We start from the raw sequence: 27,414 nt of genomic DNA on the forward strand, positions 1-27,414 counted from the left end.
TGGTCGCAATTTTTAGCAAAATTTAATAGGCGCAGCTGTTGGCAGCACAATTTTATTGAGGAGGAATCCTTGAATTTATTTACAGATGCAGTTGATATGTCGCTTTTTTTATCGGAAATGGTCTGCGGAGGTGTTGCCTGTGTCATGGATCATTAATATGGTTGTTAAAAATATTGTTGTTGAACTGTTTCCGGTGGTAGTAGCTATAGTCATTTGGGGAGAGGCATTTAAAGATAGGAGAATTTAGATTCATAGTGACAATAAAGCGGTAGTATTTGCAGTCAATACTTTGTCTTCAACGTGTTATGTGTCAGTCACGTTACTGAATATAACATATGGTTAAAGGCGAAGCAAGGATTCTTTTTTTCTTGCTAGGGACTCCTGGCCGTTATGTAGACATTTTAGGCTCTTTGACAAATACTCTTTTTCTTAGGGAATTTATTCTAGAGAATTTAACAAAAATTTTAACATTTTAGTCATGGAAATTAAAATCTAATATAAATATTAATTTAAATAAAATTGGTTCATTTACTGGATTTTAATCCATTAAATATAATTTACATTAAAACAAATCCATAAAACAGTCTCACTCAGAGAACCTTTGCTGGGATCCTGGAAATACAGCAGTATGATAACCAGTATTCACCTATACACAAGACCTAAGTGAGCCTCAGGATAAAACCGTCTAGATTTTTCTGTCAGGTAGTCCACACTGAACCCAAGATCTTTCATGTTGAAACAGTAAGTCCTTAGGTCTCTTAGCTCAGAACGTAGGGCAGTTTCCTCCAATTTCCTGACCAGGGCTTGAAGTTCGGTGTTGAGTTTTTGCAGAGCTTCATTTTCATAGTGCAGAATGTTCTTCTCTTTTATGGCGAGGTCACGTTCCCATTTGGCTAGAGTTATCTTCTCCTCAAGTTCTTGCAGTCTGTAAGTTCATGAATATACAGACAGTTGTAATAGACGAGTAACAATATAAATTGCAGTTCTTTAAATGTTGGTTCTGGTTTCTATTATAAAGCATCATCTGATATGACGGTTAGTCATAGGGGTCATACAAAAGTCTCATTTCTGCCATACTAATAAATTATAAGGCAGACATGTGAACCTACAGATGAAAGCTAATCCATTCTTATAACCCTATAAACTTCCTTTATTGTGAAGGTGCTAGTTTCTTATTTGATCCAGCCTTGTCTGCTCTAAAGACCAACCATTAAAAGTATATTTATTATTATAGTTCCATTTATTCCATGGCACTTTACATGTGAAAGGGGGTATACATACAAAAATAATTACAATAATCTTGAACAAAATGTGATGGCGACTGGTACAGGAGGAGCGAGGACCCTGCCCTCGAGGGCTCACAGTCTTATAGGGATTGTGTTCAAAAACATTTTCAATTTGGTCTCAGGGTATAGATATTTGGGTACAATGTTTTGGAGATCCAGACGCACATATTTGTTCTTTAGAAGTTTTAAAGTGATTTTCGGAAAAAAACATCTGATCACTGCAAACCCCACCAAACACTAGAACTGAGCTCCCTGTTTTTTTTTCAGTCTATTAATTGATAGGGGTGCAGCGATCAGACATTTATTACCTATGACAGGTGATAAATGTCTGTCCAGGGAAACCCTTTTTAAAGTGATGAGTCCAGGATAGGTAATGTAAGAGGAGTGATAAAGGCCGTTTATGTCAAGAGCCAGATCTAGCGGAGACCAGATTTAGTCTACATCCTAAAGGGTCTTCCAATCTGGACATCAATTTTCCATCTGCACTATTAGGGCATATTAATTTTATCAAGGAGTAAAGTCCATTCAGGACCATCCTATTAGCTACAGAGAGTATTATACAGTGTGACTTCATAATATATGGTCACTGATTCATTGGCGTGGCCGCTCTGTGATACAACAGTAGCCTGTGCTAGAGAAATACCACAAGCATTTCAGATAAATTCTTCTGCCTATGAGGGACAGAAGGAAAAAAAACATGTCTGCTTATAGTCTGAAGGGTCTTTTTATAGATATCATAGACTAATTAATTGTGAATTGCTTGTTATTACTATGGGACGATACCAAACCAGCCCAACTCTGAATCCAGTTTAGGCAACCCCTAATGATCTGAAAGGATCCACAATGATTTGTTGATCAATGGAAGAATTAATTGATATTAATGAACTTAAAGCTCTGGATTCCCTTCCTGAGGAAATGTTATTTTCCGCTGCTGCGGCTGATAGAAGTCCTGAGCAATGAACTCCTTGTTATTACAGGGCAGATGAAGACCTGCACCCTTCCTACCCAAACCAGACAGGATTACTTTTGGTTTTCCCTTTTTAGAAATGTAACAGATGTATAGTATATTTGTTTTACAAGACTCGATTACAACATTCATTGAGTGCACAATCGGGTCAGAATTGGAGCTCCTTTACAATGACATTATTGATGTATAGCATGATGACGTACTTGGTCATGAATTTGCTTTGCATCCTTTGAATTTTCCTCCTCAGCTGCACATTTTCTTCTTTGAGTTTCTTGTCATATTCCTTATGTAGCATAATGGCTTCACTTAGGATGTGTTTATGTTGTGAAATGGATGATACTTAGGAGAAATTGTGGAAAAGAAAAGTTTACAACACAATAAGAAAGCCCATCAGCGACTATAAGTGTACAAATAGCTTGCCGACTACTCAGCCAATATAACTATTGTTCTTCTAGTAGCATTACCTTCAATCCCCTCTATGTGCTTGCACCCTTGGGCCAAATGAGTGTGTATGTTTATTCAATGAGGTGAGAGGAATTAGTCATTTACATGCTCCTCTGGTAGTGGATTTTCTTCTGCATGTGAAAAGAATCAGGCATGTTGAAATCAAACGTGCCTGATCCTTATTTCCACTGACATCTGCCATTGGTGAGATGGACAGGAGACACCCACTCTATTGAACAGGGGGTTTGGTTCACAATTATGTAATGTGTATGGCGACATTTAGTTATAACAAAGTATTTCAATCAATTGTCATCTGCAAAAAAAAACACAACATAGAAGTTTCCATAGTGGGTTAAAAAATAACATACACCCATCAATTTCCATCTGTATTTATAATAGAGAGATTTAGGGGCAAAGAATGTTTGAAAATGATCTTACATCAATAATGCAAATTACAAGCCTGATATTTCCATGTAGGACAAGTATGGTCCTCCCAAGCAAGTGTCCCTCTTTGTATCTGCTCTCCACCCTGACCAAGAGATGAGGAACAGGGAATACCTTTTTTAACTCTTAAAATGTATATGAAAATGTGTTTCTAAACCAAAAGAAGCCCTTTGAGCACAACCAGGACTTGCCTTAGATGGCACCATGCTGGATGTTTTTTTTTAGTGCCTCTTTCCACCAGCCCAACATCTGTAAATTACTTCTAATCAAACAATAGGTGAGGAGAAGCTTCTCCAAATTTTAATACCCATCATGAATCAAGTGTCATTATAGCTGTTTTTCGAAAAGCTGCTTACTTCTCCTTGTACAGTCTGTGAGTTCAGATGATAGTGTCTTTGGCTGGAGGGGAGACAGACCTGGCATTCCCTTCGCTCGGTTAGAGTGTGTGGTGACACTGGTCATGCACCTCTAAATCCAGCTCTGGTCACAGCATTTGAGGAAATTTTCAAAAGAGTTAAGATGAGGGTCTCCTTGACAAATAGTCATCTTACCTTCAGGTAACAAAGGTGTTTTGTTTATTGCTTTCTGTAAAACTTGTGCAAGGTGATGGTGACCAGTCTCATGAAGTACGACACAGAAGGATGTGAACATGTGATGGTCCTTGCTTTTTAGCACTTCGATAAGTTTGGCAACTTTCCGATCTGAAGACTCCTCAAGCTTTATTTTGTAATACATAGACAGATAAGGTAAAATATTGGTTTACATAGAGAGTTCATGTAAAATAACTAGAAATGGATACATAGTGATGTGGCTTCTATCAGTTGACTTCATTTTTCCTACACTGAATGCAATTTTTAGAGGCACATGTCCTTTCACTATTGAAGCCTCTCTATGGAAAACACGTGATCGGGGAGTGTGACATGAAATGAAGCGATCAAGTTTTACATGATTCGGTTTCAATGTGCATATACATTAGTATGGGAAAATCGAGACATCTGAGTGACTTTGAGACATGGTCATCGGTTTTGGAGTAGCTGAGGCCAGTGTTTAAAAAAACTGCCAATATTATGTGGTTTTCAGCCAATGGTGTGTATAAGAGTATATCGAGGATGGTGTGATCAAGAAAGAACATCCAGCAAAAAGACATCCCGAGAACATAAAAAATTAGTCACCGAAAGTGGTCAGAGGAGGCTGTCATGAATTGATCTGAAGAACAGGCAGTGCATACTTCAAATTGCTTTATGCTCTGTGATACCTTTACAGACACAGTAGGGCTTATCTATGCATATTGGCCACTAAGTTCATCCGTTCATAGCAGCCGTTTATCCTACTGCTGAAGAATGCTTTCAGTAGGACAATCCACCATGCCATAAGGGTCGTGTAATCATGGACTGGAACATGACAGCAAGTTCCGTTTCTTTCTTAGCCCTAAAAGACCCTTTACAAATTTGATAGCTATATCTCCCAACTACCCCATACATACTCCGCTGAGAACTCCTGTCTTTATGAGAGAGTTGCTGCTAAATTCATCTGGTAGCAGCTCATCTCCAGGAAATTTATTATTTATTATTATAGCGCCATTTATTCCATGGCTCTTTAAATGTGAAAAGGGGTAGGTGAGTGTAGAGCTGGTCGTGCAGCGATATGCTGCAGCGGTGGTTACTGCAGGTTGTAGGCTTGTCGGAAGAGGTAGATCTTCAGGTTCCTTTTGAAGGTTTACACGGTAGACGAGAGTCTGATATGTTAAGGTAGAGAGTTCCAGAGTAGGGGGGGTGCACGGGAGAAATCTTGTATGCGAATGTGGGAAGATAAGATAAGAGGGGAATAGAGAAGGAAATCTTGTGAGGATCGTAGGTTGCGTGCAGGTAAGTACCGGGAGACTAAGTCACAGATGTATGTGGATGGCTTTGTATGCCGTGGTTAGGGTTTTCAACTGGAGTCTGTGGACAGTGAGGAGCCAGTGAAGGGATTGACAGAGGGGATAGGCCAGGGAATAGTGAAGGGACAGGTGGATTTGTCTGTCAGCAGAGTTTAGGATAGATTGGAGGGGTGCGAGAGTGGTAAAAGGGAGGCCACAGAGCAGGAGGTTGCAGTAGTCGAGGCAGGAGATGATGAGAGCATGTACTAGGGTTTTTGCAGATTCTTGATTAAGGAATATACGGATCTGTGACGATACAGCCTATAATCTTAATAAGCCAGACGTTTAGATTTGTTAATCCAAGAGAAATACACTATTATCTTTGTGTTGACTTCTATTGCTCTGTGGAACAATGAATGTTTGCTAATTATGTTGATTAACCTTTGTGGACCCTGTGACTTATTGACTCACAAGACAGGAGGACAAACTAAGCAAATTCATTAAATGCTTAAACAATGAGACATGAGGCTGCCCTTTCCCCCCCAACCTGTAGATGTATACTTAAAAAGGACATGTGCTTCTGTAGCAGGGGAGACTTGGAACAGAAATTAGAAAGAGACTTTACAGAGAGAGTCAAGGTTCAGACTCTGTCACACCATCAGCTTGGAAGCATAGCTTTACCTAAAGAGACACATATTTGGATTCTACATGATTCTAGTCTAAGGGTATATAGCCCTGACTGGAAAGATGCTGATCTTCTCCATTGACCATCAGAGAGACCATGGATACATTTGGGGAGACCAGGTTGGGACGATGAAGTCACCTGGCCCCATGGATATGTTTGGGGTTGCCAGATGGGACCCTCCAGTCGTCTGGAACCCATGGAGACATTCGGAGAAGCTAGATTGAGACCAGCTGGTCATCTGTTACCATGGAAACTCTCGGAGAGGCCAGCGTGGGACCCTCTGGTCTCCTGGCCTAGTACATCGATGGACTGTCGGCTTCCTAAGCTTGCCGCTACCTTCTTTCTGTGGGGGCCCTCCAGAAGCAGGGGGCCACTGGTTGAGGTAGTTGGCCCTGGAAGTCCCAAAGTCGCAGCTGTTCTCGCCCGGGCAGAGCGGACGGGTGAGACTGTGTAATGTTGTACCATCTTGGGTATTCGCTGTGACTGTTCTGTGTGTTTATTGGCCGCTTTATGGTTCAATAAAGTATTGCCATGCTGTTTTACCCTAACCCAGTGTTTGAGTATGACACCCACGGAATACCCCGGGTCTTCACAGGATCCCGGAAATATTGTTGAGTTGGAGTCAGCAGGAAGTGGAAAGGGCTTGGATATGTGGTTTGAAGAAGAGATTAGAGTCCACGGTTACCCCGAGGCAGCGAGCTTGCGGGACTGGGGAGAGTGAGCAGCCATTTACTTTAATGTATAGGTCTGTTGATTGAGATGAGGGAAAGATGATGAATTCTGTTTTGTCCATGTTAAGTTTTAGAAATCTAGCATAGAAGGGTGAGATAGCGGACAGACATTGTGGGATTTTGGTTAGTAAGGACGTGATATCGGGTCCAGAGAGGTACAGTGACAAGCAAAAGGGTAACAATGTTTTGAACTTTTGCCTTCTAATACTGCTTCGAATGTGAGACTTTCATCATTTTATAGACAATCATCTTGGCTATCTCATACATAAATTTGACTTGCAACTATTTAGCATATGATTAATTTTGCAGATTTTTGTCATATCACTGCATTGTTACTGTTTAGATCCTAAAAATCAAAATTGTAATTTTAATTATTTTGCTAGTATTTTGTAAATCCACCTTTTGCTTTCAACACTGCCTGAATCCTTCTGGGCATGCTCTCGATCAGATTCAAGCATGTCTTGACCAAAATTTGATCCCAGGTCTCTTCTAGGCTTTTCCAAAGTTGGTGGATACTGGTCGACTCACTTAGGTATGTATACAGTTTTTTCTTCAACTTTACTCACAAGTGTTTATTTGGGTTGAAGTCTAGGGACTGTGGGGACCAATCCAGCACCTCTGCTTCATTATCATTGAACCATTTCTTTGCCAATCTTGATGTATGCTTTGGGTCATTGTCCTGCTGGAACACTGTCATCCTTTTCATACCCATAGTACTCAAGTGTATGAAGTAATTCGTCTTGTAGGATACTCGCCTATAGCTCAGCATTGAGATCATCATAAATCCTGGTCAAGTTTCCAACGCCTTTGGCTGTGAAACAACCCCATATCATAAGGCATCCTTCACTAAACATGACAGTTCCTTCAAATTCGCAATTCGTTAGCCTCTTTTTCCCTTTTTTCTTCATTTGCACTCATCAGAGCTTAGCCCATTGACTTTCGTCTCATCACTTAAAATCACTAGTTTCCAATCTTCAACTGTCCACTTTTCGTACTTTTTTGCAAACTTGAGCCGACGCTTCTTATGATGGTATTGAAGTCGAGGCTTCTTCACCTTGTTTCAAGCCACTATTCCAGACTTGTGTAATGTGCATTGCATGGTGCTTGCTTGCACGTCTGTGGTCTCACTATAAGAAAGCATACGAGCCACTCCACTGCCACATTTGTCACGCCAGAATTGATAGATCTTGTGATGAACCAACTTGTTGACTTCAATATTTTGCCTGGACATCCACCTCTTGGCTTTTGAATGGATGGACAGACTTCATTTTGTATTCTTCCAACTGTAATGGCACTCGCATAATGCAGTTTGTCAATTTTCTTGGCCGAGAGACCGCTATTGATGAGCTGGATTATGCTGTTTCTCTTTTCTTAAGAAATCTTCTTCATGGCTACTTCTCTATTCGAACCAGTGACCTCTCACTTGGGAATCAATCTAATAACACACTGAGCTATTAGGGAATGTGAGAACAGATTGTATTTTGTAGTATACAGAAAGAAAAATACTTTTCCACCACCAGGAGCAAAACAGTAACAATGTAGTGACATGACAAGAATCCGCATAACTAATCATATGCAAAATATTTGCAAGTCAAATTTATGTATTAGATAGCCAATATGATAGTCTATAAAATGATGGTAGTCTCATGTTTGAATCAGTCGTGGATTTTGAGATATGGAGCCTGAAGGTCAAAAGTTCAAAACATTGTTCCCTTTTGCTCGTTACTGTAGATCTGTGTGTCATCAACATTAAGGTGATACTGAAATCTGTAGTAAAAGGGAATGGTTAACTGTGTCAAAAGCAGAGGACAGGTCCAGGAAGAGGAGGACAGAGTAGTGTTGCTTGGATTTGGCAGTTAGGTCATTGGTGAGTTTAGTCAGGGCAGTTTCAGTGGAGTGATGTGGTCGGAAGCCAGATTGTAAGCTGTCAAAGAGGAAGCAGCAGGAGAGGTGGGAGGACAGTTCAAGATGGAAGTGTTGTTCCAGTAGTTTTGAGGCGTAGGGGAGAAGTGATATGGGGCGATAGCTAGACACAAAGGGTAAGTCAAGGGAGGGCTTTTTGAGGATTGATGTGATTGAGGCTTGTTTGAAGCATAAGAGAAAAACACCAGTTGTTAGTGACAGGTTGAAGAGATGGGTTAAGTTTGGGATGAGATGGGATCGGGTCGAGTGCACATGTGGTGAGGATGTGATCTTGAGAGTAGAGAGGAAAGTTGATCTTCTGTAATGGTGGAGAAGCTGGTTTTTGAGGGGATGGGCTGAGTAGTTATGAGGAGGGACTGTGGGAGCTGTAGGCCAAAGCTTTCTCTGATGTTATCGATCTGCTTGAAGAATGAGGCAAAGTCTTCAGCTGAGAGGAGAGCGAAGAGGTGCTGGGGAATGGAGGAGAGAATTGAAAAGGTTGAATAGCTGTTTAGGCTTGTGAGACAGGGAGAATATGAGAGATGAGAAGTAGGTTTGTTTTGCTACAGTGAGTGTGGACTTGAAAGTAGTGAGGGACTGTTTTAATGTTATGAAGTGCTCATTGGAATGGGATCTTTTCCATCTCCGCTCAATAACCCTGGAAGTCCGCCTCAGTTCTTTAGTCAGGCTGGTGTGCCAGGGTTGCCTGTTGATTTTGCGAGCTTTGGTATGTGTGAGGGGGGCGACCGATTCGAGAGCTGCAGCTGTTGCAGTGTTATATAAAGCGGCAGCAGCATCTGCATTGTGTAAGGAACTTATGTTTGCCAGAGGGAGAAGGGATTCAGAGAGTGAGTGCAGATCAAGGTGTTTAAGATTTCTGTGAGGGTGTGCAACATTGTGGACCTGGAGAGGAGAGGGAAGAGAATGTAAGTAGGCTATGATCAGAAAGAGGGCGAGGTGAGCTAGAGAGGTTAGAAGGGGAACAGAGGCGGGTGAAGATGAGGTCCAGTATGTGGCCATCTTTGTGAGTGGCTGCGGGCGACCATTGAGCGAGGCCAAAGGACAAAGTGATAGAAGTTTAGAGACAGCTGAGTGGGAAGTGTCAATGGGGATGTTGAAGTCACCCATGATGATAGTGGGGATGTCAGCGGAAAAGAAATGAAGTAGCCAGGTGGCAAAGTGGTCGAAGAAGGTGGTAGCTGGCCCTCGGGCGCGGTAAATGACAGCCAGTTGGAGAGGGGGTAGATGTGCACAGAGTGCACCTCAAAACAAGGGAGAGCACCAGAGAGTGGCAGTGGAACTTGGGTGAATAAAAGGATCAGCCATTTGAAAACCAACAAGCTGGATTCTTCTCTCCCCTATCATCTGTCGTGAAAGAGTCCAGAGTACACATTAGACTGCCAGCCGATCTAGCCGATATCTAGTCTAATGTGTATGGAGCCCGAACAGTCCACTGATCTTAATCTTACAGAGCATCTCTGAGACAAGATAGAACAGAATGTTTAGATCATATTAGTGCAGTCATCTTATTTGCGGCAACTACAAAAAGCCATCCTGTCCACATATACCGATATGTTGTGTAGAAAAATGTCAACACTTAAAAGGATATTCACATCTCCAACATCCTGTCCCAAAATGTAGTAGGTGTAAAAATAATAATATTAGCAATGTAGTATAATTCTTCTGATTAGCTATGTCGCTTACCCCTTGTGCACAACATTGCAGTAGCTTAGGTCTCCATGGTTATGACCACAATCAACTAACTATCACTATATGAGTGGTCGTAACCTTGGATACTGTAATGACCTGCACATGGGGTAAGCAACCTAGAAATGTAGTATAGTTCTAGTTCTTCTGATTAGCTATGTCGCTTATCCCATGTGCAGTGCATTGCAGTAGCTTAGGTATCAATGGTTACGACCACTCATATAGTTACAGTTAATTGTTAGTGGTCATCAAAACCATGGATACCTAAGCTACTGCAATGCCCTGCCCTTGGGATAAGCAACATAGCTAATTAAAAAAACTATACTACATTTAAAATTGGAGGTGTTTGCTAATATTACTATTGTTACATCTAGAAAACCAAAGTAGACCAAGCCAAACCAAGTCGGCAAAAAAAGGGTATACAGTGTTAAGAGAACCAGACAGAGAAAAATATACCCAATAAAAATTAATTTTTAATTAATTATAATTACCATTAAAAGTGTCCTTAATAGTCCAAATGGGACACATCATAACTAAACATATCAGATAAAAACATATGGGGGAGAAATAAGGATGCCAGGATATACAGACAAGCTTGCCCTATATGGCCCTTATAAGGTAAATACCCTACCTAACAGCGGAGTGTTTTCACCCTAACGAACGGTTTGGTGTCCCCGCTCCACGAAGGCTGTCCCTTGTCTGACACTAAATCTCCCTAAACAGACACACAATTTAAATTTCATAGGTATTGACCAAAATCAGTCATGCCATTATTAACATGCTAAATATTTATGTTAAATGGGGGAAGAAGTGAAAAAAACAGAGGGAAATATATCCCATAAATATTTATCAGTAGGATCATAGCCAGTCCTCCACCATTAGTGCACATAGGTGGGGGCCGTACAAACAAACACGAACACCCCCAAACGTTTAAACAGATATAGATTGGTTGGGACTATTTCTAATGGACACTTTTGCTTATGGGTCTACACCAGTGATTTTCAACCTTTTTTGAGCCGCGGCACACTTTTTATACTTAGAAAATCCTGGGGCACACCACCAACCAAAATAGCACAAAATGACACTAAAACAGTCATATTATACATATAGTTAATAATATAGATTCTAAATTTATTTTACTCACTCAGTGTGAAACATGGGCCTGTTTCGATAAACACAAAAGGGATATCCTGGCAGGAATGGTGGAAAGACACACACGAAGCTCTTCCTCAACAGTTCTCAGTTTCTCCCTGTTTTTAGTTTTTATCGCAGTCAAGCTTGAGAAGCCCAGCTCACATAGATATGTGGTTGAAAATGGGAGCAATGTCAAAATAGCTTTGTTGGCCAGAATAGGGAACTCCTTGGCAACAGATAACCAAAAACTGTCCAAAGGAAGATCAGCAAACTTTAGCTTTAAACCGCGATCTTGCTTCAGTTCAACGAGTTCCTCTTGCTCCTTTAAAGTCATGCCCTTTCCAGCAACGGATAATGAGCTGTATGGGTCCCTAACCCAGTCAAGGCATTCTGTGAAGGCTGAAGAGAAATAGAACGATAACTTCTCCTCAAGAGTTTTCAAATGTCTGCCAATCGCTTCGCACATTGCAGCAGTATTGTCATCATGCAGTTTCTCGGTGAGTGGGAACATCTGAAGGTTGCCACCCTGCACATGTTGTTGCCAGAGCTGCACCTTTAAACGGAATCCGTTCATTTTATCAGTGCTTGTAAGCAGGTTTTCATTTCGACCTTGCATCCGTGTGTTTAGTTCATTCAGATATTGAAATATATCAGCCAGGTATGCCAGCTTTGCACACCACTCATCACTTGCAAGCAGCTTTGAATAATCGGACCTCTCGTTTGTAAGAAATATTTTAAGTTCCTCTCGCAACTCATACACACGGGCCAGCACTTTGCCGCGTGACAGCCACCTGACCTCCGTGTGGAGCAATAAGATTTTATGTTCCGCTCCCATTTCTGTACACAAAGATGCAAATAAGCGACATCTCAAAGGTCGCGTCTTCACAAAGTTCACTATGCGCACAACATCATCCAACACAGGAGCTAGATCTGCTGGTAAGGTCTTTGCAACGAGGGCCTCACGGTGCAAGAAACAGTGGGTAGCAAGAACATCTGGGTTTCTTTCTTTAACCCTACTTACAAAGCCTTTGATGCGCCCGACCATGGCTGCGGCTCTATCAGTGCAGACACCTGTGCAGTTTTCCCATGTAAGTCCACTTTTATCAAGATATTCTGATGTGACTTGGAATATTGCCTCTCCTGTTGATTTTTCTGTCAGTGACTTCCAAAATAGGAAGTTTTCTCTAATGGCTTCACCATCCACAAAACGCACATTGGCCAACAACTGACAATGTCCACTGATATCCGTCGACTCATCAAGTTGCAAGGCAAATTTCTTCCTGATGCGCACCTTTTCCAAAACAACTGTTTCAATGTCCGCAGACAAGTCATCAATCCGTCTGGCAATTGTGTTATCAGAGAGAGGCACTTTAGCTATCTCTTTAGCTGCTTCAGGGCCAAGCATCTCATTTACAATAGCTTTACAAGCTGGTAGTATTAATGTTTCTGCCACAGTGTGGGACTTTTTTGATTTAGCTATGAGTTCAGCAACAAGGTAGCTAGCTTTGAGGGCTCTCTCATTTACCTTTGTGCTTTTTCTCAAAAAAGTTGCCCCTTTCTCATTGTTTGTACGTAAGCGTACAAAATACTCCATCGGTTTATTTTGAACGGAAGGGTGTTTCGTTTGGAGATGGCGTTTAAGTTTGCTTGGCACCATAGCGCTATTGGAAAGCTTCTCACCACACACCAAGCACAGTGGTGTTGGTGCTGTCGCATCCCCAGTGGAAGTAAATCCAAATGAAAGATAGCTTTCACTGTATTGCCTTGAGCTCACCGTCTTGTCTTTTTTCTTTTGTCGAACTCTCATACTAGGGCCTTCATTTGGGTTAGAATTGTGTCCAGGGTCCTGTTCGGCATTTGCCTTTTCCATTCTCAAATACTTCTCCATCACTGCTGAGATAGTGTGCGCAGCCACACACTAAAATAGAAGAGTATTACATTATCTGCCACACTTAAAGGACCTCTGCTAGGCATATTTCATTCCTGAGGGCTTAAAAAGCAGCTCTCGTGGTGACAAGAAGCTGATTTAAACCCCCCAAGAGTGAACTTCGCGAGAGCTGTATGTGTGTGATAATAACTTCTATTACTACGGTCTGCATTTCCTGCTTGAATTGACACTAGTGACGTAGCACTCAGCTTTCTCTATAAGTAGAATAGAGCCGGCTGCCAAGTGCTACGCCACTAGAGTCAATTCAAGCAGGACATGACTGCTGAAGAACGGTACTAATATCATTTATTATTCCATACATACAACTCTCACGGAGTTCACTCTTGGGGGTTTTAAATCAGCTTCTTACCACCACAAGAGCTACTTTTTTAGCCCTCAAGAGTGAAATATGCCTGGCAGAGGTCCTTTCAATAAATTATTTATTTTAAAAAAGTGAAATAAAAAAGGATAACCCCCTCATATATTCAATCCCATGTAACCTCATAAATACAGTCCCACGTATATGAGCACATGATTATCAGCATCATATACTGTGGTGATGTGCACTGTACAGCGCCACAGTATATGGTGCTGATTATTATGTGGCTCATATACTGCAATATAAAGGGGTACAATGAGAAGTACTATGGCCATGAGGCCAGAGTACAAGTGCCAGCTCATATACTCAGCATATGAGCTGGTACTTGTAGTACTCCAGCCTCATGACTATAGTATTTCTCATTTTACATTTCTCATCGTTATATGCAGTATACTGCTGGAGTACTAAAAGTACCAGCTCATATGCTGAGTATTCTGCCAACAGTTCATATACTCAGGCAAAAGCTCATATTGTCAGCATTATTGGCGGGCATTACCTTGGCGGCGGGCAAATGCGAGAGTCTCTCCGCTCTCAGGATGACGCGCCGTCCTCGGTGACGTCATTAAGTCGCGCGAGGTTCAAAGCTTGCGCATGTGTTATTGTACACGTCTCCTACATTGTAAGAAGGCGTGACTGCGCATCGAGCGCATTGCCGGGAAACAAAACACAGGGGGCACCATAGTTTGGGGAACTTTCCCCGCGGCACACCCGACCATGTGTCGCAGCACACTAGTGTGCCGCGGAACACTGGTTGAAAATCACTGGTCTAAACCACCTTGAAGGACCAGGAAAGTGGGAGCCCGGATTGATTGGAAATTCTTTGTGAAGTCTTAACTGTGAATTTATATTGGAACCATACAGCCACCTATTGAGGGGCCTAAAGAATTACTATCTGAGACGCCTGCTGGGACCTTCGGATGGACTAGAGACCAGATAAGTCCATTCCTTTCGTTATACTTTGACCAATCTATATCTGTTTAAACGTTTGAGGGTGTTCGTGTGGTTTTTTGTACGGCCCCCACCTATGTGCACTAATGGTGGAGGACTGGCTATGATCCTACTAATAAATATTTATGGGATATATTTCCCTCTGTTTTTTTCACTTCTTCCCCATTTAACATAAATATTTAGCATGTCAATTATGGCATGACTGATTTTGGTCAATACCTATGAAATTTAATTGTGTGTCTGTTTAGCGAGATTTAGGGTCAGACAAGGGACAGCCTTCGTGGAGCTGGGACACCAAACCGTTCGTTAGGGTGAAAACACTCCGCTGTTAGGTAGGGTATTTACCTTATAAGGGCCATATAGGGCAAGCTTGTCTGTATATCCTGGCATCCTTATTTCTCCCCCATATGTTTTTATCTGATATGTTTAGTTATGATGTGTCCCATTTGGACTATTAAGAATGTAGCACCCTGAGGATTCGGCTGCTACAGGGGTATTACACCTCAAGCCAGAGGTGTGGTATTCCACTCCCGGGTAAGGATGGAGTGTGGAACTGAGCTCAGTAGGCTGCATGCACTACATACATCCCATTTCCGGGGGACAGACCGATGGTACTCCCACTAGAGAAATGTGCAGGTACGACAGTGTCTGTCCCTGGCTGGAGTGGGAGGGGGGTGGAACATCCCAGTAGTGTAGGGGCAGATAGGGGGAGCAGTCTGGGTAATGCTAGGAGCTCATTGGGTGCTGGTCACCTGAGCTCACACATAGAGGGAGTATATAAGGTGGGAACCATCTTAGAACAGGGTCTTTTGTAGAGGTTTGGTCTGAAAGTCAACAGCCAGCTCCAAGGCCAAGAGAGAGAGAGAGGAGAAAGAAGGACCCAGAGGGGGAGAAGAGGGAACTCCAAGAACCCAAAATTAGACCAGAGGGTGAAGAGTTGGCACAAGGGTACCGGATCCCAAGCTGGTGGAGGGCACTAATCCTTAGCCAGAGACCGGAGGTCGTGGGCAGGATCTGCCACGACCACCCACTAAATCCACCCAGAAGGCAAACCAAGAATAGGGTCAGGGAACCCAGAGACAAGGGTTTTACCAACAAGAGGCCCGAGGGAGCCGGACTTAGGTGGATCCCTGGTGGGGAAGGCCAGAGAGAAGGACAAGTCAGAAAGGGAGCTCAGGAACACGCTCCAGAATCACCTGGGGGTTGGCCGAGTCCAGGACCTGGTGGACGCAGCACGGCTCGGGTGGTCACTCAAGGCCGGAGTGACCAGAACAACAGCAGTAAGTAAAACCCTGAACTGCACAGCCCGACTCGGAGTCTTATTACCACCCTCACTGCACCACCACAACCACCACCCTCTACAACTGACCCCCTGAGGCTATACCCCTCCCGTTGGGGGTTATACTACCCGAAGCTGCACACACACCACCAGCCTCAGCGGACCCTGCTGCAGCGGCGGCCGTAGTGACCGCAAATCAACGGGTGGCGTAGTCGACACTAAAGAACATCCAGTAACATCTGTAGGACTGCCACACACTGAGCTTGACACCCTGGGCACGGACCGGGTCACCGCCTCTCGGAGACTACAACCCCCATCTGATCCGGCTCCGGGTATCCCCCAAACAACACTGGCCCAGGGGGCACGTCAACTTTGGCGTAGTCGGCAGGATAACGTGCCCGCAACAACCGGGTACTGCGTGCCTGAAGAAAAGTTCATCGTTACCTTAAAAAGAAGTCTCCCGCCGGTTCCGGAGGGTCCCCGCCAACGGACTCCATCACAGGTCGTTTCCCGCCGGTTGTCCGCCATTTGCAGCTTTTCCCGCCATCCATGGAGTTTCCCGCCACTGGGAGACGATTCCCGCCATTTCCAAAGATTTCCCGCCTTGGAAGAGCGGACGCCATTATGGGCGTGCCAGAGGGTGGCAAGAGGCCACCTCCCATCGTGGGCCAGGTCGAAGAATGGCGCCAAAAGCGGAAACCGCGCCCACCAACAGAGACTGTGATGCTGGAAGTGTCCATCAGCGTGAGAGAACTGCCCCTGGAACTGACAATCACAAAGTTGCCCCGGGACCACCTTCAATGTGGGCGGAGACAGAACAAGAGAGCAAAGATGGGTGTCGCCTGGAGGAGTCTGGAGAGAGCGCACCCGGAGACAAGAAGTCTGGAGAGGAGTCCAGAGAAAGCGTACCCGGAGATGGAGGGAGAGACAGGCAGCACCGACCCAGTGGTCAGGAGCCTGCTGCAAGCAACAACCCCACTAGGCTTAGTGGAGATCCTAGCACAGCTCCCCCGAGACCGGGAGTGTGCACAGACTGCGCTGGAGGGCCTCGCACGGAGGATGGCCCGGGTGCAGCGAGAGACGTTGGCGGAGTGGAGCCGAGAGATGGCCCAGCGGACCGAAACCCGTCAGCGGAGCACGCCACCCGAGACGAGGAGACAGACCGCCTCTGAGGATGGTGCAGGAAGAGTGAAGGCCGGAGACGGCGCCGAGAAGGGAGCTGAACGGACGGAGGCAGGTAAAGGGGACGTCTCTACCCCGAGCCGGGAAACCGCGTGCCTGCCCCAGCTCCCCGTCGCAGAGCCCGAAATTCCCCCTGCCGTGCCCGTCGCTGCATCGTCACCGCCGCAGACTAGGCCTCAACCGGAAACCGCGGCCGCGACCCCTGTGACGTCACGCGCTTCGACCCTGAGCGCGGCAAAGCAGGAAATACCATCGGCCTGGTCGCAAGGCCTAGTACACCCGGGCGCCGCCATTCCAACAGCGCCCCCTACCTCCGCGGAGCCACCAGCCTGGTCGCAGGGCCGAGTAACCACGGGCGCCGCCGTTCTTACGGTGCCCTTTTCCTTTAGCGTGCCCCAAGCCTGGTCGCAAGGCCTGGTCAACCCGGGCGCCGCTACCACCACAGCGCCCATAACACCTAAAGTACCGCACCTGGGTGAGGACCTGTTCGCCCAGCATACGTGCCCGGATGGGCAGCCCTTTGTGTGGCCACCGGAGTTTCACCATCCCCGACTCCGGAAAGAAAGACCCCTAGATGAGCCCCTGATTCCGGTTCCGAAGCCCGTCAGGAGAACCCCGCTCCCGCTAGAAGAAGCACAATTCGAGTGGGACCCCACCGGAGGAGATCTCATGGGGTTCACTCAAGAAACGCGGGCAGCCGCAGCAGAGCGAGTGGAGTGCTGCCGCCAGCAGTTGGCAGACTTCGAGCGAGAACGGAAAGAGAGGCGGATCCGTGAGCAGCGGCTGCAGGAACGGAGCGCAGGGCAGAAGAGCCGGACCAGGAGGAGCCCCCGTGCGGCTCATGGTCCCCGTACCACCGGGACTGTGATTAAATTCAACCTGCAGCATGGGTGGGGCTTCATAAGAGACCATCATACCCCCGGCGACGTCTTTGTCACCCGCAGAGACGTAGAAAGCCATCTGCCGGAGGGACACAGAGGTCGTGACCTGTATGTAGGGGACGAGGTCACCTTCGCCCGGCACAAGTGTGCCAAAGGACCCTACGCCCTCCATGTACATCGCCTGACGGAGGAGGAGCTGCGGTGTGAGGAGGAGCAGGAGGACCCGGACGGGTCTGAAGATAAAGAAGGAGCAGGAGGACGCCGTCGTTAAAGTACGGTAAAGAGACTGTAAATGGTTACCCATCGGGGTACAGTGAACTGTTGCTGCTTTAAATATGTCCCCGTTGGGACAAGAGTGAACTGTTAACCCGTGTGTCCCTATTCCCATTACCTGGCCGAGAACTGAGAGCGGCCATATTCCCCCTGTATATAGTTGCGCTTTCTAAGGCGCCCTCTACAGGTTTTATAGGAAAACCGTGTTAGACTGTCGCACTTTACCCGGTCACAAGTTGCACCGTGGCCGGAGGAACAAGAATGTTATTTATGAAAAGTTTATGCTGATATATATATTGTTTTATATGTTTATGTTTATGAAAAAAAATTGTATGTTTTGGATGTTTTTTTATATCTTACAGCCCGAGGACGTGCTGTGATTTACCAGGGGGGAATGTAGCACCCTGAGGATTCGGCTGCTACAGGGGTATTACACCTCAAGCCAGAGGTGTGGTATTCCACTCCCGGGTAAGGATGGAGTGTGGAACTGAGCTCAGTAGGCTGCATGCACTACATACATCCCATTTCCGGGGGACAGACCGATGGTACTCCCACTAGAGAAATGTGCAGGTACGACAGTGTCTGTCCCTGGCTGGAGTGGGAGGGGGGTGGAACATCCCAGTAGTGTAGGGGCAGATAGGGGGAGCAGTCTGGGTAATGCTAGGAGCTCATTGGGTGCTGGTCACCTGAGCTCACACATAGAGGGAGTATATAAGGTGGGAACCATCTTAGAACAGGGTCTTTTGTAGAGGTTTGGTCTGAAAGTCAACAGCCAGCTCCAAGGCCAAGAGAGAGAGAGAGGAGAAAGAAGGACCCAGAGGGGGAGAAGAGGGAACTCCAAGAACCCAAAATTAGACCAGAGGGTGAAGAGTTGGCACAAGGGTACCGGATCCCAAGCTGGTGGAGGGCACTAATCCTTAGCCAGAGACCGGAGGTCGTGGGCAGGATCTGCCACGACCACCCACTAAATCCACCCGGAAGGCAAACCAAGAATAGGGTCAGGGAACCCAGAGACAAGGGTTTTACCAACAAGAGGCCCGAGGGAGCCGGACTTAGGTGGATCCCTGGTGGGGAAGGCCAGAGAGAAGGACAAGTCAGAAAGGGAGCTCAGGAACACGCTCCAGAATCACCTGGGGGTTGGCAGAGTCCAGGACCTGGTGGACGCAGCACGGCTCGGGTGGTCACTCAAGGCCGGAGTGACCAGAACAACAGCAGTAAGTAAAACCCTGAACTGCACAGCCCGACTCGGAGTCTTATTACCACCCTCACTGCACCACCACAACCACCACCCTCTACAACTGACCCCCTGAGGCTATACCCCTCCCGTTGGGGGTTATACTACCCGAAGCTGCACACACACCACCAGCCTCAGCGGACCCTGCTGCAGCGGCGGCCGTAGTGACCGCAAATCAACGGGTGGCGTAGTCGACACTAAAGAACATCCAGTAACAGCTGTAGGACTGCCACACACTGAGCTTGACACCCTGGGCACGGACCGGGTCACCGCCACTCGGAGACTACAACCCCCATCTGATCCGGCTCCGGGTATCCCCCAAACAACACTGGCCCAGGGGGCGCGTCAAGAACACTTTTAATGGTAATTAATTAAAAGTTCATTTTTATTGGGTATATTTTTCTCTGTTTGGTTCTCTTAATATTGTTACATCTACTACATATTGGAATAGGATCTTGGAAATGGGAATATCCCTTTAATGGAATCTATGCCACAATGCTGTAGTTCTGCACCCTACTAGATTGGTGTCTCTATTATAGTGATCATTCAGTGTATATATATTTCTAGTTAGCATAAATGCTTGCGGACACAAGACCTAGAAAATCCACTAGAAATTGAATATCCACAAATAATAAAGTCTCAGCTTGTCTACATTGTTATATTCAGAATTATAGCGCTATGCCACTGTGGATTTGTAAATTACTGTACACAAAACTAACTATAAAACCATATTTTACCTCCAGCAACCCTATCTGCTCAGTTGTCAGGATTCCATTTTCTTTGAGCCTTCTGTACACAGGAGACGTGAGAGTGAGATGTTTCACAATGAGCTGATGGTAATGCTCCAGAACACCAGAATGGCCGATATCCTTTCTTGCTGCAGAGCCAACTAAAATATCAAAGGAGACATAAGAGGGTTAAAAATCCTGGCAATGCAGAACTATGTACCAGCAAAATGGAAGAGACATGCAATTCTTTTATGTAACCAATATCCTGTTTTTCCACTTAGCCTTCAGTTAGCAGCAAATTACATACATAAATTTCTATGAAAGTAGTCTTATAGAACAAGAAGCCCTGTTTGCCACAGTAACTTGGTTATTTGAACCCTTGTCTTTTCACCATTTCAATTGTCACTTATGCATCATCGAGATATGTGGTAGGTTGCCTTACATGGGGCTTCTTATGTATGGGCCTATTGAAAATTGTATTTTTAAAGGGAATCTGTCACCCCCTGGCACTTATCTGACCTTTAATATGGGCATACAGGTGATAGAAATGTACATCTATACATTCCTGTATGCCTCATATAGCACAAATAACTAGTATTTTTTATAAAGTTCATCCCCTGAACTGACCAAATAAAGCCCAGGCAATCTGACTCTAAATCAACACATCTCATATTGATAATCTAGATGTAACCTATAGGAACACCCTCAGATGTTTACAAACTTTTGGGATTGATTTAAAGGGAATCTGTCACACCCTGGCACTTATCTGACCTCTAATATGGGCATACAGGTGATAGAAATGTAAATCTATACATACCTGTATGCCTCATATTAGAGGTCTTGTTGCTGTGAAATGTCTTTTTATTCAATCAAGTTTCTGATGCCTGCAGGCCCGGGGCCCTGAAGAAATCCACAGCTCCTGTGGTAATTATAATGTCCCCCCCCCTCCCCTGCATGTCACAGTGCCCTGTGATGTGCAGTTGCCATGGCCAAATCCAGGCACCGTGATGTGCAGGGGAGGGGGGAAACATTATAATTACCACAGGAGACGGGGATTTTTTTCAGGGCCCTGGGCCTGCAAGCATCGGAAACTTGATTAAATAAAAAGACATTTCACAGCAACAAGACCTCTAATATGAGGCATACAGGTATGTATAGATTTACATTTCTATCACCTGTATGCCCATATTAGAGGTCAGATAAGTGCCAGGGTGTGACAGATTCCCTTTAAATCAATCCCAAAAGTTTGTAAACATCTGAGGGTGTTCCTATAGGTTACATCTAGATTATCAATATGAGATGTGTTGATTTAGAGTCAGATTGCCTGGGCTTTATTTGGTCAGTTCAAGGGATGAACTTTATAAAAAATACTAGTTATTTGTGCTATATGAGCTGAGTTAAGATCCAGAAAGTGTAAGTCACCCAAATTGTTAGAGGAATGTCAAATTCTGCGACAGACCCAATGAAGGTAAGTTATATATGCTAACTATCTAGATTTCCTCACATGATTTACCTTCTAGCTCATTTAGAAAAAAAGGATAAATAAGAGTATACTTTCCGAATTTACCTCGCTGGTTTGTGGGACATGGCTCAAAGCTCGTTGCTACGTTATAAATTTTTGTTCACAGTCATAACCCTTTGTGAGCCCATGCTTCCTCTACACCTATTTCTATTTTCCGCCTCTCCTAGTCTTGATCCCTATCTCTCCAAGACAAAAAAAACTCTTGGAATTCTTAGATTCTGGGTGATTTTGGGCATTTTGTGGCGCCCTTGAGATTTGTCTTCCGTTAGTCTTTGAGGACTCTCTTTTTCTGAGAGTTGACAACTATGATGTAAAGCTATGCACTCCTAAACCATAACTGCTGTTATTACAACATTAATGGTGCAGTAAGAACAGACTGTCAGTAAAACATGCGCATCTGGCAAGGAGGAGGCAAGAAGAGACCTTTGAAACTTGAGGTTGAGAACCATTGCCATTTAGACCTCCAATTTTCAGTCAGAAATCAGCAGGAAATACGTAGCATGCTGCCTTTTTTTGCGGGGGCACTGAAAAAATTTGTTATTACACGTGAATACAGCGGTGGAAATCCATGCTGATATCTATGTCAAATCGGATATGTGTGCCTTTGGTACGTGTTTAGGAGTTCTCGACTATGCTTGAACAATTGGAAAATTATCTCAAAAGCTCTTTAATGAGCTGCATGGCCTATTCCCTTAATTAAGCCGGTAAAAGCTGATTCCAGGTGTGGTATTCGCATTTGGAAGCTGTTGCTGTGAACCCACAAGATGCAGTCAAAGGAGATCTCAATGGAAGAGAAACAGACCATCATTTGGCTGAAAAAAAAGAAATCCATCAGAGAGATAGCAGAAATGTTAGTAGTGGCTAAATTAACAGTTTGGTACATCTTGGACGTCCACGAAAGACAACTGTAACATCCCTGGCGGCGTGCTTGCATAGTGCACCACCTCCCACTATGCAAGACCGCAATATTACCTGTCAGTCCAGCCTGCAAACCTTGCTCCAGTTCATGCTGTGTGCATATCTCTTGACTGACTGCTTAGGGCGGCGGCCCGGTTACTTCCTGATTCTTATAGCTGCTGTGGGCGCACCCCTAATGCGTCTCCAGCCTATTGCTGTGAGTCACTGGATATTTAAACCCCCTCCACCCAGAAGGAGGGGCCTGAGCAACACCTTCACTCAGTTTGTCTTTGCAACTGAATTGCCAGGTCCTGTCCTGTATCTTGCCTGTTTCCGCCACTCTGGGGGCTGCATACCCAGACCTGTTACCTGTGACTTCTAGTCTGTTTCCGCCACTCTGGGGGCTGTATACCCAGGCTCGTTCTTGTATCTCATTGCAGTAGAAGTTCCTGTCTGAACTGTATCCTAGCCTGTTACCTGTTTGTCTCTAAGTCCGTACCTTCCCTTTTCCTGCAGTATCTGAACCTGCACCTAACTCCTACTCGTTGTCTCTGTACTTCTGTTTGTGAGTTTTGTGTCCACTCGCTACTTCATAGTAAGTACCTTATGTGTATCTGGTTCTGCTTGTCCCTTTTCCCTTCCTCCGTATCTTCCTCCTGTGTTCTAGCCATCTTCCTGTATTTTCCAGTCTGTTCCATGTGAACAGAGCCCTGTCCTCTCTGCCTGCACCTTCAGCCCTGTTCGGCTCTGGTTGCTCACTGCGCCAGTGGTTTCTCTCTGCTCTGACTTGCCCACCGCTCCGGCGGCTTCCCTCTGCTCTGCCTTGCCCACCGCTCCGGTGGCTTCTCTCTGCTCTGCCTTGCCCACTGCTCCGGCGGTTCCGCTCTGCTCTGCCTTGTCCACCGCACCTGCGGTTCCGCTCTGCTCTGCCTTGTCCACCGCACCTGCGGTTTCGCTCCGCTCTGCCTTGTCCACCGCACCTGCGGTTCCGCTCTGCTCTGCGTCGTCCACCGCACCTGCGGTTTCGCTCAGCTCTGCCTTGTCCACCGCTCCGGCGGTTCCGCTCTGCTCTGCCTTGCCCACCGCACCTGCGGTTTTCGCTCCGCTCTGCTTGCTCACCGCACCAGCAGTTCCTCTCTGCTCTGCCTTGTCCTCCGCTCCGGCGGTTTCTCTTTACTCTGCTTGACTAACGCATCTGTGGCTCTGAACCTGTCTCCCAGTCTGTACTGGACCCTATCCAGCCTGCGCTCCAACCTGCTAGTACTGCACTCCAGCCGTGCTTGCCAGTGCCCACCTGTCTGCATACCAGCCGTGCTTGCCAGTGCCCACCTGTCTGCATACCAGCCGTGCTTGCCAGTGCCCACCTGTCTGCATACCAGCCGTACTTGCATAGGCGGATTATAATGAGGGCAATCCGGGCTACTGCCCGGGGCCTCAGGGGGCCGAGGCTCCGGGGTGTCTATGGCCAGATTGCCCTCATTATATGTGCGGCGCCGTGGCACATACTGGCAGACAGTGGCGGGGGGGCCCCCGGACCGCTCCCCCAGCAGCGGCGCACGGACGCTGCTTCTTCTCCGGTCGGGCCAGTACTGCAGCAGTTAACTTCCCTGTGCTGGCCTGGCCGCGTCACTGCTAGGAGGCGCGGCCCTGTGCGCGGACTTGTCTCCTAGCTGTGACGTCACGTAGTGCGCGCCCTGCACTGCTACTTACCACCGGAGAGGAGCAGGACTGGAGCCGAGCCGGGGGATGGTGAGTCTGTGTGTGTGTGTGAGAGAGAGTGTGTATGTGTGAGAGTGAGTGTATGTGTGATTGAGTGAGTGTGTGTGTGCAGGCAGATATCATTGTGTGATGTCTGTTTATATGTATTTTTGTGTTTTCAAATGTGTGTATGTATATGTCTGTGTGTGCGTGACTGCGTGTGGCCTCCCGCTGTCTGAGGGGGGCGCCGTGCGGCCTCCCGCTGTGTATAGATGGCGCCGTGTGGCCTCCTGCTGTGTATAGATGGCGCCGTGTGGCCTCCTGCTGTGTATAGATGGCGCCGTGTCAATATTGAGTCATACAATTAATGTAAGGCTATGTGCCCACGATGCACAAATGCTCCGGATTTTTTTTGAGCGTTTCTGCATCTCCCTGGCAGAAAAAGCGCATGCGGATTTTACATGCGTTTTTCCTGCCAGGGAAATGCGGATGTGAAGCGTTCTTCACATGCATTTCTGTATGCTAGTTATCAAGCGCTTTTCCAAGCGATTTTAGCATCACTTGGAAAGTGCTTGACAACTTGGTCACACTATATAAATCCATGCAACCGGCATGGATTTATATAGTGTGACCGTAAAAGAATGGTAAAAAATAAATATATACTTACCTTCTGATGGCCTGCCAACGTCAGCGGTCGCGTGACCCGTCACATGACTAACTGACATCACGGCAGGTCCTTTTCAGACCATCGTGAGCTGCCGGCAAGCCAGGATGCATCGGATAAAGACACCGGGGGCCATCAGAAGGTAAGTATAATATTTATTTTTTATTTTATTCTTTTTTTACAGGTACTATGGTACCTGGGCCCAGAGGAGAGTCTCCTCGTCTCCAAATGCGGGTACCATCTGCACATTGAAACGCATGGAATCCGCATGTACAGATGCAGTGATGCGGATTCCATGCTTTCCAATGCAAGTCAATGGCGGCGAAAACGCCGAGCTTCCGCAAAATAATTGGTAATGCTGCGGATTTTTCCGCAATGATAATCCGCAGCGGAAATTTCCGCAGCATGTGCACAGCACATGCAGATTATCATTGGGTAACATGGCAGACCTTCTATCAAGCGTTTTCTAAGCGTTTCTGCAGCGGAATTGCTTAAAAAAACGCATAGTGGGCACACAGCCTAAAAAAAATTATAATTAATATTGTGCCAAATTTCACGTGAACTATCACATGATCTATCACAGGGGATCATGTGACATGTGATACATCAGGTGTGTGTGTGTGTGTGTGTGTGTGTGTGGGGGGGCCTGCGCCTGCGCCTTCTAAACTGCCCGGGGCCCTTGCTACTCTTAATCCACCCCTGCGCACTTGCCAGTACCCACCTGTCTTCATACCAGCCGTACTTGCCAGTATCCACCTGTCTGCATACCGACCGTGCTTACCAGTATCCACCTGTCTGCATACCAGCCGTGCCTGCCAATACCCACCTGCCTGTATGCCAGTCTAACCTGCCTGTTCCTGCATTCCCCGGTGTGGGTCAACAACTGTGACCGGGGTCTGACCTGGAGTAGCACCTGGTCCCTCTGCTCGGTTCCTCCTTGGTTCACGGAGTTGACAAAGCCGCCGTGCGACCTTGGTCGGATCGGGTTGATACTTAGTTACACCCCTCCAGGCAGTCCTCGGTTCATGGTACAGTGGGATCACTAATCACGCACACGCCAGTCATTCCGGGCGTGTGCATAACAACAACAGTGGTGGATTATCACAAAGTCCTTTCTATGGTGAAGAACTCCTTCAAAACATCCAACCAAGTGAAGAACACTCTCCAGAAAGTAGGTGTTTCATTATCTAAGTCTACCATACAGAGAAGACTTCATAAGAGCAAATAGAGTGTTAAGCACAAGGTGCAAACCTTTAATCAAACCATTAATCAGCCTTAAAAATAGACTTTGCAAAAAAACAACTAAAGAAGCCAACCCTGTTCTGAAAAGCATTCTTTGGACAGATGAATCTAAGATCAACCTGTAGTAGAATGATGGGAGGAAGAAAGTATGGCGAAGGCTTGAAACAGCTCATGATCCAAAGCACAGCATCCTCTGTATAAAAACGGCAGAGGCAGTGTGATGGCATGGGTATACATGACTTCCAATGGCACCGGGTCACTTGTGCTTATTTGATTATGTGACTGAAGACAGAAGCAGCTGGATTAATTCTGAAGTATACAGGGCAATACTTTCTGTTCAGATTCAACCAAATGCAGCAAGGTTGATTGGACAGCGATTCACAATACAGATGGACAATAACCCAAAACATACTTTAAAAGCAACCCAGGAGTTTTTTTAAGGCAAAGAAATGGAACATTCTGCAATGGCTGAGTCAATCACCAGATCTCAACCCCATCGAGTAGCATTTCAGATGCTTAAAGTGCACCTGTCAGCAGGATTGCGTTCAGTAAACCGCATACACTGTCAGGATTAATATGATACGTTGGTTGATGAAATCCGTCCTGTGGTTCTTGTGTAATCTTTACTTTCAGTTTGGAGACAATGATATGCTCGTGCTCTGGGGCGGCCTGTGGGGGGGCATTCTATCTGGTGCTCTGCTTACATATTCATCTATATGCTCTTATGACAGCTCACTGTGCCTTCACTGACCTGCCTCCTAATTTACATAATGCATCTAGTAGAGCGGGGCTAGGTAAAATAGGTAGAAAGAAACAGAAGGTAGGTGTAGTATAAAGAACAGAAACAGCAATGAGAAAAATCCTAGCTGGAACTTCACTGACTAGCTTTAAAGGTACAGCAAAATGGCTGAACATCCACAAAAAACTATCACCAGCAGGAAATGCCAGCAGGGGGACAGAATATAAAGCCGCACCCGAAAGGTGATAGGGCAGACAAATGAAAACACCTGTGTCATGCTAAACAGACTGCAGCCAGAATAACAGAACCTAAACGCCCGGAGAAAAGGTGTGTCTGCTGTGGCTCGACTGACACAGAAGCCAACCACAAAACACAGGCTCAAGGGTTCGAACCCAGGAGCGTGACAGCGACTCTGATCCATCCAGCAGACTGACACACATTTGGAACACAGGCTCTGGTTCTAGATGAGATGATGTTTTCAGTGGTACAATTTTTTTGTGTCAGTATAATAAAAAAGCTACATTTTTGGCATTTTTTTTACAATGTTAATCGTATGGGTTATTTTTTTTTTTAGCTTTATGGCTTGGCCCGTTTACACAAAACAGCATTTTTAGTAGCAAAATATTATTCCATACTTTATTTAGAATTTTTTTTTTCCTTCTT

At 45.7% G+C, this 27,414-nt stretch overlaps 1 protein-coding gene across 1 annotated transcript in view; it reads right to left on the bottom strand.

Annotated features, from left to right (window-relative positions):
• Nucleotides 1–421: 421 nt before the first annotated feature.
• The window catches only part of LOC141168333 (uncharacterized), a 36,817-nt gene continuing 9,824 nt past the window's right edge, over nucleotides 422–27,414 (bottom strand). The window contains exons 2-5 of the mRNA XM_073655053.1: nucleotides 19,999–20,150; nucleotides 3,693–3,858; nucleotides 2,457–2,592; nucleotides 422–925 (exon numbers count right to left, since the gene is read on the bottom strand). Of these exons, the coding sequence (XP_073511154.1) occupies nucleotides 643–925; nucleotides 2,457–2,592; nucleotides 3,693–3,858; nucleotides 19,999–20,150 (737 nt within the window). The 3' untranslated portion in view covers nucleotides 422–642. The remainder of the gene's footprint in view (nucleotides 926–2,456; nucleotides 2,593–3,692; nucleotides 3,859–19,998; nucleotides 20,151–27,414) is intronic.

Source organism: Phyllobates terribilis, unplaced genomic scaffold, assembly GCF_046119375.1.
Source record: "Phyllobates terribilis strain yellow unplaced genomic scaffold, ASM4611937v1 Scaffold_1__5_contigs__length_1240528914, whole genome shotgun sequence".
Lineage (NCBI taxonomy): Eukaryota > Metazoa > Chordata > Amphibia > Anura > Dendrobatidae > Phyllobates > Phyllobates terribilis.